At 37.5% G+C, this 12,172-nt stretch overlaps 1 protein-coding gene across 1 annotated transcript in view; it reads right to left on the bottom strand.

Moving 5' to 3' along the window:
- LOC126272494 (valacyclovir hydrolase) overlaps positions 1-11,314 on the bottom strand; it is a 44,944-nt gene extending 33,630 nt beyond the window's left edge. Inside the window, exons 1-3 of the mRNA XM_049975385.1 lie at positions 10,516-11,314; positions 10,347-10,437; positions 4,670-4,839 (exon numbers count right to left, since the gene is read on the bottom strand). Of these exons, the coding sequence (XP_049831342.1) occupies positions 4,670-4,839; positions 10,347-10,437; positions 10,516-10,629 (375 nt within the window). The 5' untranslated portion in view covers positions 10,630-11,314. The remainder of the gene's footprint in view (positions 1-4,669; positions 4,840-10,346; positions 10,438-10,515) is intronic.
- Between the last annotated feature and the right edge of the window lie 858 nt (positions 11,315-12,172).

The following is a 12,172-nucleotide window of genomic DNA, read 5'->3' as shown; positions in this document are numbered from 1 at the left end:
TTCTCTAAAGTCTAACATCTAGCCGAGTGTGGATGAAGGTATTTGTAGTGAGCATAAATTTCTCTCTCTTCTAATGTGTTATGTAACAATCCTTTACTTGTATTGTGAAGTTATTTGTTATAGATACTCTTCAGTGATTGTGATGTGTTAGGTGTTCGACAAATACTGATTTATTACGAGAGGTACATGAAGCGTTTTCCTTACACCAAGTAGTGAAGTTTCTATTTGTCTGGCCAATGTACTCTTTGTCACAATCTTTACACAATATTTTATGAACACCGGAACTGAGGTAGGTATTATTGCAGTTTAAAATTGTAAGTTTCAGCCTATTCTGCAAAACGTTGTTAATTGTAAACACTACCGTATTTACTTGAATCTAAGCCGCACTCGAATCTAAGCCGCACCTGAAAAATGAGACTCGAAATAAAGGAAAAAAAAATTCCCGAATCTAAGCCGCACCTGAAATTTGAGACTCGAAATTCAAGGGGAGAGAAAAGTTTTAGGCCTCACCTCCAAATCGAAACAAAGTTGGTCCATTGTAATACGAGACACAATTTAGGTCAAATGAATAATGACGATACAGCTACAGCAGTTTGGTTCAAGCCGTAAGCTTAGCAGTTAAGCTTTACCATGTAGCCATTGCTATGCGTCAGGCGCTCCATCCGTATTTATACGGTTACCCTTCCTTTTTCACATGCTTCGTCTGGTTTGAGTCGATTGTTTATTTTGCTTTGATCTAGTAAGTGCCGTTTTCTTTGTTATAGGTATTTGCGTCACTCTTAAGCTGAAAATGCATTACTGCACTGTGTCATGCATTGTTTGTCACATTCTGTTAGTGCGTGTTTACGGCCTGTTGCGGATTGCGGCATGGCTTGCTTTTGTGCTGATGTCTGGAGCATCCTGTTAAGCTCAGTGTTAACACACCTTACAGCAGTGTTTACCCAGGGCTGATCATGGCACTGAAAGACCGCCACAAACCCCACATTTGCGTGCTCAGTTTCTGCTCCTATTTTATCCAGGTGACTCCTAATACTGTCTCTTAGATTCATAGCCAGGCTGTTTCCTGCTCCCTCAACTATAATTACCTGATCTTCCTTCTCAAGTTCCCTGCACAGCTGACCTTTGACCTGGTACCCTGCACCTAATTTCTCCTGAAGCTGCTGGCCCACACGCCTCCCATGACTACTACCTATAAGCAGAATTATTCTTTTCCTGTTCTGATTTGACCCCGACCTGTCTTTTTTCTTTAAGATAATATGCTGCTTCAACCTATTTTCAACTACATCTGGATGAAGCTCTGCCTCCGCTTCAGATAGCAAGCCAAACTGATTTATTAATTGAATTTCTGGAGTTTTTTCCAACTGTTTCCCTTTTTCGCCCTTTGCTTGCTACCTTTTCCCAGTTCCCAGTCTCTTTTTCCTCCATTAACCTATGTAATTCCAAGTTCGCGTTTTCTAATTCAGCCTTAAGGGCACAAATTTTTGCCTCCTGTTCTGCGATTTTTCTGTCCTTTCTACATAACCTGCACTGCCATGGAAGAGCCTCATTTTCTACCCTCATTTCCTCGCAGCTACATTCACCCCAATGAAACCATAACTTACAGTCTACACAGAATACCCCCTCTTTCAAAATTCTACGGCAGTCACCACATTTGTCACACACGGTTTGATAGACAAACTTACCACAAAAGCAGAGAATGAGTTGGCACAAGACCACAGTAGTTTCATAACCTGTAGCCTACAAATCCATAAATAAACACTAATGTAAACAAACTTTTAAACTTACTTCTGAAAGTTTTAACTACATAAACTCTGTACGACTGGCACGAATTAATTTGAGTTCGAAGCGACAACTCTAGTCAAGAAGGAAAATCAACACTCGTGCGAAATTTACACTGAGAAAATGTAAACAAAACTAGCGACTACCGGCCTTTTACGAAATACTTCCTTTTCAACCTGAATACGGTCAGAAAAGCGAAACCTTCAATAGATAGCCTAGAGAAGAAGTATTTACACTAATCTAAAATCTAATATTAACTAATTTATCTCTTATTTCAATATTAATCACTTAACTTAGCGAGAGCTTCATATACGCTCGTCTGCCTAGCTCCAAAGATGATATCCACTTCCATGTGACTGTCTCATATGATGGTGCATTGTTAGTGTAAACTTGCACCATTCAGCATGGGTTATTATGAGTTTTCTCCTTCAAATGCAAAAAGACAATTATCATACAATATTCTATTTTAAAAAGGGCTTCACCATTCATTTTTGTTCCTCTAGGTTCTGCTACTGTAATGCTACTGTACTGTGGCACAAGGTTTTCAGTGTGTACAAGACATTTTCTGCAAAAAAAAAATCACATAATTTTATATTTTCAAATTGATAATTGAAACTGTACAACAACCCCTCATACTTTCCACACTACATCAAGTGAGTGCTTCAGCATCTGTAATACTAAGAAGATGAATGTAGTCAGATGTGTGTAGTTACATGTTACACACATAAACACAGGTGCTGTGCATTAGGATGTGATTTTTTGTGATTATATATTTTCTCTAATTGTTCACAGAAACTAATGCTGCTATATCCATGCCATTGTAATCAAATACCATCATTTGGCATGTGACTCCTTCTGGTATGCAGCCTTACCTTGGTTCTGGTATATTTCATTCAATTTTATTCTTTCACCACACCCTTCTTTGTGCATGCTGATAGGACTGTACATTTGCTTCACACATGCAACACAATGCATGGTGAGATAATTAGTACATAAAATATTTGCATTCTCACTGCTGTAATTTTAGTCATCATCAAAAGCCTATGTACAGATGTTCTCATTGAAAGTAATTCATTAGCTTAGCTGTACCAGTCAGGTAAACTTCCTTATGCTATTTGCCAATGAAATAAGTAAACCATGTTTCGCAGATTTCCTTGTTTAATAATTGGTGTGTCATGCACCTGTAGTATAAAAAAAAAAAAAAAAAAAAAAAAAAAAAAAAACTAATCTTCAATGCAAGGAACTCTGAAGTGGGCAGATAATTAAATGAAATGTCATCTCTTGTAAAAATCAGATGCCCATCTGAACTGAACTGAACTAAAGACGCACCCAGTGAGTGTATGAGTGTCAATTATCTCAACCAATAAGTAAATGATCTTCAAGCATACGTATCTCACATTGTAACAGAGTAGGATGGGCACAACCAACTATTCTTTTCTAAAAAGAAGTTAATGAACTTCCTCTTGTCTTTAGATACAGCCCTAGTGGTTACAGCCTCTGTGTTATTTGTCAACATATTAATGAAGATGCAAAGTTAGTTCTTTTTGCTGATGATACAAGTATAGTAATAACATCCAAAAACCAAGAACTAAGTGATGTACTTGTAAATGATGTTTTCCACAAAATTATTAAGTGGTTCTCAGCAAACGGATTCTCTTTAAATTTTGATAAAACACAGTATATACAGTTCTGTACAGTAAATGGTACAACTCCAGTAATAAATATAGACTTTGAACAGAAGTCTGTAGCTAAGGTAGAATTTTCAAAATTTTTAGATGTGTCCATTGATGAGGGGTTAAACTGGAAGCAACACATTGATGGTCTGCTGAAACATCTGAGTTCAGCTACGTATGCTATTAGGGTTATTGCAAATTTTGGTGATAAGAACCTCAGTAAATTAGCTTACCATGCCTACTTTCATTCACTGCTTTCGTATGGCATCATATTCTGGGGTAACTCATCGTTGACTAGAAAAGTATTCATTGCTCAAAAACGTGTAATCAGAATAATTGCTGCAGCCCACCCACGGTCATCCTGCAGACATCTAAGGATCTAGGAATCCTCACAGTAACCTCACAGTATATATATTCACTTATGAAATTTGTTGTTAATAATCCCACCCAGTTCAAAAGTAATAGCAGTGTGCATAGCTATAACACCAGGAGAAAGGATGATCTTCACTATGTAGGGTTAAATCTGACTTTGGCACAGAAAGGGGTAAATTATGCTGCCACAAAAAGTCTTTGGTCACCTACCAAACAGCATCAAAAGCCTGACAGATAGTCAACCAACATTTAAAAATAAATTAAAAGAATTTCTAGATGACAACTCCTTCTATTCATTGGCTGAATTTTTAGATATAAATTAAGGGAGGGGGGGAAAAAAACTAACTTAAACATTAGTGTCATACAATATTTTGTGTAATGTAATATTGTGTACAGACATCTTTCATTAACTTGATACGTTCCACATCATTACGAAGTGTCGTATTCATGATCCATGGAACAAGTATTAATCTAATCTAACAACAAAAGCATTTCCTTTTGCCAGAAAATACTCCTATATATTACCTACAAACCTTTTGTTTGAGTATGTGATGGACACATGCAATTTTGGTAATATTATCATAAATTTATCTTTTTCCTTTACCAATTTTGAGAAGTATAGCGCTCCAACCCCCCCCCCCCTCCCCCCCTCCTACTTTCCATGTCAGTATTTACTTATGCAGAAAAGAATGCCAATGTAAACTGGATATGAAGAGAAACCTCTTTCAGAGACACAACACACTGAAAATTTTGAAATAAATGCATAGTAAACACAGTATGATGGGAATTGGCAAGTAAGGAATACTTAACAGAAACAATTTTTATGATTGAAAACAATGACATACTTCCATGAGCTTGGCTGCACAAGTTGCATCTCTGAAGAAGAAATCTGGTGGGAAGTCACGTGAAGGAGGTTGGCTGTGCCCATAGCCTGGAGGATCCCATGCTATAATAGTGTATTTTGACTGGCTTAAGCCACCTTCTACTTGCGGCTTAAAATCAGTCCAAATGGAACCTGCAATGTTTAAGACAAATTACATTGTTACATATATAAACATCATTATGCCTTAGATAAGCTCTTAGACTACCCTCTGCCCCCTCCTTACTTATGATGCTTAGCAATCTGGTTGTAGGGCAACAATTCAATGTTAACCACTGACCATTTACAGTGGAATAAGTTTAATCACTAAATACAAGATTGATGACAAACACATTGTTACATAATAATTCTTACAATTTAATGGTACTTCTTTTCCTAAAAACTTATCAATGCAGTTTATTTAATCACTGTTACTTGTTGAATGATTTTTCAACAACTGATCATCAATTGTAACTTTAAATTGATGTATTTTGAGGCACAGACCAAGCAGATTTTGGAACATATTTAAAAAGTTTAAATATTTTATTTATGTGAGTCTTTGGGTCCTCACAACCTGTTACGTGGGACAGCAATTTGCCTCTAGTGTTGTGATGGTGTATGTTATATCAGTTGTCAAACTCATTTTAGTTGCAAATGACCTTTCCACATAAGACAGACCACTTGAGCTATTCTCTTAAACATGTGGGTAATACGTTACTCCAGTTTTAAACAATGGAAACACCAGGTTGGAATATCAACAATGCACAAAAAGATAAATTATTACTTACAGTGCAACTGGCACATTAAGTTGGAGACAGACACAATTAAAAGATATAAGATTTTGCTAACAACCTTCATGATAACAAGAACCCACTACTCATTCACACACACATGCACACCTTATGCACACAAAACTACCAACTCTGGCAGCTCAGATTCTGGTCAGAGCTGCCAGAGTTGGTGCTCATGTGTGCATGAGATGTGCTTGCTTGTGCGAATGAGTGGTGTGTGTTCCTCTTTCTAGCTCTCACAAAGGTTGTGGCCAAAAGCTTATGTGTAAGTATCTTTTAATTGTACCTGTCTGCAACTTGTAATTTTTACGGTAAATAGCAATGTATCTTTCCCTACATTGTTTCTTCCATTTTAACTTGAAGTCAACAAGAAAGCCTAACAGTTTTACTTATTTACTTTGTACATCATCTAGGTACTACTAGACTAAATTCCTGTGTTTCATCAGAATTACAAATATAATCAATTCTCTGCTACTTGAATTTTTCCACTGTTGCCCAATTGTACTCTATGGTGTTATGGCATGTGTTATGCAGTGTCGTGTTGCCTGCATAACTTTCTACCGAATTAGCTTCTACATGCAAATATCAGTAAGTAAATAATTAATTGCAAATATCAAAATTTCCTTCAGGAAAGAGCATCTACTTTTAACAGTGATGAACTATCTCCAGTTGTTTGAACAGAACTTTATTACAGCTGAAGATAGGTTGTGTATGCCATAAAATTTGTTTTGCAAGTAGAATGTTTGCAGGTATACAGTCACTTCACTGAATTCACAAAATACAGTAGGTGCCAAATCCTTATTTCCAAATGCATTTAGGACGTGGCTAGCAACTTCTGTAACAGAAGCAGTTTTACTTTTACTGGCTTAGAACCCAAACTGCTTGCTGGAGAGGAGATCATGCTTTTCAAAACAGTAGATTGGCTGGTTGTACATAATAGACTAAGACTAAGGAAACTGGAACAGTAGAAACTGGTTTCATTAGACTAAGACTAAGGAAACTGGAACAGTAGAAACTGGTTTCATGTAAATGCTTAGGCCTACCTGCACTTTGAAGATTGAGATAACTTCAGAAGTTTTGTGTGTATTAGGGAAACCCAGGAGACAAGACATTTATGAAAAACATTAAGCAGTTGACATAAAAATTGTTTAAGTAAATAATCTGAGAATCAATAACAGTCTACACTTGGAGACTAGCTTTGTCAGTTAGCGCAGTAGCTGGCACTGCTGCCAAAGGATATTCCAGCCATGGACATTCTTAACTCAAATGTACATAAATAGCAGAGCATATCAAAATATTCAACAGACATTATTCATCCAGATAGTCTGGTCAACATGCAATAATATGCATGAAATATCAAGAAAACAGAAACTGTGTATTTTAACTGGAAATATGGAAAATGATGCAAATTCAGTGTACACAGTACTTCAACAGAGATCATAACAAATGTAAAATTTCTACAAATGAATAGTGTCAACTGAAGTCATGTGAACACACAAAGGTACTTGCAAATCAAATGTCATCAGCACATTTCTGACATCAATGTACAACTGCCACAAACATTTAGTTATGTACTATTCATATGTACACAATTTTTAGCTATGGAATTATTTTCTGATGAACAGCAGCATAAAATGTCAGTTTCCAAATGCAGAAAGGAACTATCAGAATATTAAGCGAAACAGTAATTGTGCTCAGTATATGGATCTGCTTAAAACACTGCGACTACCAACTACATCATGTTACTGCATGTACCAACTATTCCTGCACTCCAAAACTAACCTTGACTATTACTGTATGAACACTTCTGTCCATAAAAATGGGATGAAATCTAAACTGGACTTACATTTACCAAGGAAGAATAAACATAAGAAACAAAATGTTCAACCAAAGAATAAAATTATACAAGTAAATAATAACAAAGCATGTCATTTCACTACACATTTTCACATAATAATATATTGTCTTTTGGAAAACCTAGCACCGAAGCCTTTTAATGGTGATACTAACATCTTATCCTCTTTCTGGCCTCAATATCTTTCTAATTATGGAGGGTTTGTAATGATATTAAACTATATGCTTGCATGCATTAGCAACCACTACAAATCTAATGACTGTCTATGGAGAGAAAAGCAAAAAAGGAAATCTCCTGGCAGAGTAAAACTGTGTGCTGGATCGGGATTCGAACATGGGACCTTTGCCTTCACAGGCAAGTGTTCATTTGACTGAGCTATCCAAGTATGACTCAAAACCCACCCCTCATAGCTTTACTTCTGCTACCATCTCACATGAAGCCTATCAGTGGTGAAGGACCTAGTTTTGAATCCTAGTTCACAATTCTAATCTATGATGAAATTTCAAACCAGCACACATACCTCTGCAAAGTGAACTTCATTCTGGAGATAAAAAAAAGGAAATAAACCAATTATGTCAGCAGAGGTGATCAAGTACACTGACGCAAGCCGAAAATGCAACACTAACAGGTAATTAGACAATGTCGGGGGGGGGGGGGGGGGGGGGGATGTAGTATTTTGTGAAAGACGACATTGACTTTAATCTGACTCTCGCATATTAATGCTGGGGGATAGTAAATGTAATGATAATGGTTTCAGCGCCATCTGCAAACAGATAACTTGGTGGTATAGCTACCACAGTGCCGCCTGTGACTATCTTTTATTAGGGAATGCTCACAGCCAGGAGACACACTGTAGCCCAAATGTGTTGAGCAAGCAGCCAACAATGGCACGGAGACACATTTGTGCTTCCTAAGTTTGAAAGGGGTCGAACTGTGGCCTACTGAGTGGCTGGATGGTCCTTTCAGGGAATTGCCACACAAGTTGGACATTCTGCGTCAGTCGTGCAATGATATTGATATCAGTGGTAAAGTGAGCATTCTCACATCTGAAGACAAGAATCTGGGCAACCATGTGGCCCAGGCAGCCACGAGGTGCATCATAAGGTCAGCAGTGGCAGGTTGTACAGGTCCCACAGCAAAGATATTAGGGTTTGTGAGATGAGATGTGTCAACACAAACTGTTGTGATTATCAGCAGTGGGACTATGGGCTCACACACACCTCTAGTCTGTCTTCCACTCACGTCACAGCTTGGACATGCATGGCTCAACTGGTGCCAGCAGACAATCATTTGGAATATGGAATGGCACACTGTGACCTTCAGTGGTGAAAGCAGATTCCACCTGGATGCAAGTGATGCTCGTTTGTATTTACAATGTAGGCTGGTATGTCTTGCAGAATGTGTTCTTCCAAGAAACACTGCCCCCACCCTTGGCCTTATGGTTTGGGATGCAATAAGGTACAACTCTCGTTAACCATTGGTGTTTCTGGAAGGAATGCGAACAAGCACTTGTTATGTGCAAAATGTTATTAGATCCGTTCTTTTGCCGTTCATGCAACAGGAAGGTGATGTGTTGTTCCAATGGGAAAAAGCTCATCCACATACTGCCCGTGAAACTCTATGTGCTCTGCAACCTTCGGACTTGTATCCAATCAAGAACATGTGGGATATGATGGGACAAGAAGTGACTCGTGCTACCAGTCAACCAACAACTCTAACAGAACTATGTGAAGAGGTCGTACAGCATAATGTATCTTAGGACAGTATATGCTCTCTGTGCGATTGACTGGATGCCAGAGTCAGCATTTGCACTGCCACCTGTGGAGGCTACACCACATACTAATATGGGCGTTTCAGGACAGATCAACACCTGGTACCTCAGAACCAGTTTTTCTACTTATCTGTAAATGTAATCATTTCTCGTACTCCACGTGTTCTGTTGTAACAATAAACCATGAGTGAATTGAAAACCTCTAAAAGGATGTACTAATTTTTTCTGGCAGGGTATAAACAACGTGAAAGTAATGTCATATGGCAATCCAATATCAATAGGGTCAGTTGAAAGCAATTGCCCAGTAGAGATAGCACTAGACAGGAGGTCAACAAGGTGCTTCATTTCTCTGTTTCTGTGTTTTGTAGACCAACTAACTGACAGACACAGCTAGTAACAGTATCAAAAACAAATGAAGAGAATTACCATCAAACTAAATGGAAATAGTAGCAATTAAAAATCAAATGCATTTAGTAATATATGCAATACCTCTATGTCACTCTCTTAGAAACAAATCAAAAGTGAGAACTCACTTAACTCTAATTTTGCTTCTGATGGGTTACATCTCAAATAGACATGAAAAATGCTGAAAGTTCTCTTGTACCACTCAACAAAAGCAATGTTCATGTAACTGAGGAACTTAACATTATGTCATGTAACGAAATTCTTAGTGGTAGAAACTAGATTCATTACACAAACATTTGACAAAGTTGGCTTTGGAAAACGCTTGAGAGGAAAGGACTTCACTGAAACAGTCACTAACAATTCACACAGAATGAGACACGATACTGACTAGTATAATCCCTCTTCTTTACACTGCACCAGTCACTTACAAATATTCCAGAAGAAATAGTTTGAGGACGGAAGTGTAACAGATTTCAACATTATAACTGTCCTCTAATGCAATGATGGCTACTTAAGCAAATAGTAGTTTCAATAAAAAAACATAACGCAGGACATTCGCAACGTAGCCTCTTAAATGTGATGTCATTGTACCAATGACGAGTACACTAACACAATTCTGCTTCAATACTACGTTTTCCTTTAATTATATTTTGGTGTTGGTAAACTTCGCTGTTGTGGACTAAATTTTTATGATGGAATTAATAAAGCCAGCTTGAACTTCCACTGACAAATATAAGTTGATAAAACACGAGAACAACTATTTGTTAAATTAACAGAAATAAGTTTTATTATTTAATACACAAGGAAAATTTTCCGTAAATTTCTTCTCTTGCTAACTTACCTAGAGCCCCCGGTAGAAGCAATAAATGATGCTGTCCCGTACCGACCTTCAAATAGTTAATAACTTGTTCTCCAACATTAACTTTTTGTTCCTGTAAATTACAAAACGCATTGCTCAAGCACACGTAACCTTTGATTTACTATACACTGAAAGTAGAATCAGTACTTACCTTCGTAACCGTGCTGTAGCAGTTTAAGATAAATTTATTACTGTTACCATACTTTTGTGTCAATCCTGTGTGACAACCGGAAAATGCTTTTGTCAGTATGTGTCTAAAGAACATGTTGACCGTTGTTTTATTTACTATTTGCCATGTAACAGGCGATTTTTCACAACCCGCGGCGACTCAGACAATTACTACGACCTACTGTTAAAAGCTGTTCATATCAGGCTGTGATAATCAAAGCCCTACGAAAGTTCATTCTGTTTGTTTGGAATGTGCCGCCCTTAACTGCACTCGAGAGAAGGGCACAAATAACGTGTTGAGAACACTGTTCTCGGGAACCAATTAAATTTCAGAGAACTTTTTTTCGCAAACTGCGTAAGGTACTAAGGGTCGGAAGCCGCTGAAAGACTGCCATGTATTATGGATGAAAACACACATAACACTCGTTTAATATTCTACCACACTGTAGAGTATTACATCAATGTGTGTGTTCTCATTCCTATTGTATAAACTATAAAATATTTTACCAAGAACCTAACGTCCTGTCGACATCGAGGTCATTAGTGACGGAGCACAAGCTCGGATTACGGAAGGAAAGCGACCGTGCCCTTTCGCACGAACCATCCAGGCAATTGCCTTAAGCGATTTAGGGAACTCACGGAAAACCTAAATCAGGATGGCCGGACGTACGTTTGAACCGGCGTCCTTCCGAATGCGACAAGAGATTAGAAATGAGTGTTTAACGTAGCCACGCCTACGAAAACACGCACACGTTTACTTGCTTCGAAAGAAAGCAAGTTTACTGTACATTTTTTCCATAAACAAATTACGTAATCATCCTTTTTACGCGACGCTTTTCTTTCTTTTCTATTGTTTGTTAAAAAAATTTGTATTCTGTTTTACCCCATACATCTATGCTTGAACAGTAGATGATCATCTGGGGTTTCGCGATTTCTAAGTACCTCTCCTCATCAATAGGTCGGTAGTTTACAATATTTCATTCTTTTTAGTTCCAGACCATTCAAACCATCATACAACTGTTCAGGATATTTACTCCTTAATGAAATTTGCTGCAAGTAATATGTCTGTTGCCAACCAGTAGCTCAATACATAGTATCAACACTAGAAATAAGAACAACCTACATAAAGACGTAAAATCACTTACCTTGGTCCGAAAAGCAGTCCAATATTCAGGTACACACATTTTCCACAAATTCCCAGAAACCATTAAAAGCTTGGTTTTAAAATAAAGCAGAGTTTAGGGAAACACTTTTTATTAGGCAACTCCTATTCTGTAGACGAATATCTGAACAGGGACTGTTAGACCAGCTTAAATAAAATTCTCTCTTAGATTTCAGTTTCGACAGCACTTTGTCATAGCAGCCTAGATTAGACAGTTTGTGTATGATAAATTTATTAAGAGTGGAGAACTATGTTTCATTCTAACCGGGTATTAACTCTGTAAATATCAGCAGTTCTCTTCACTGTAACGTATACACATAATTTGACAATGCCCTGACAAACGACCAGGGTAGCGATATCATATTCAGATGTTTTATGTATTTTATTTACATTTTCTGACTTGCTCTATATCACAAAAATCCTCTCATCCTGGATCTACGGAACGAAGAAAAAAAATTATTATGGTTTGCATTGGTGT

This window comes from Schistocerca gregaria, chromosome 1 (assembly GCF_023897955.1).
Source record: "Schistocerca gregaria isolate iqSchGreg1 chromosome 1, iqSchGreg1.2, whole genome shotgun sequence".
NCBI lineage: Eukaryota > Metazoa > Arthropoda > Insecta > Orthoptera > Acrididae > Schistocerca > Schistocerca gregaria.
Note: the sequence above shows the minus strand (reverse complement) of the source record. Positions and strands in the feature narration are given on the sequence as shown.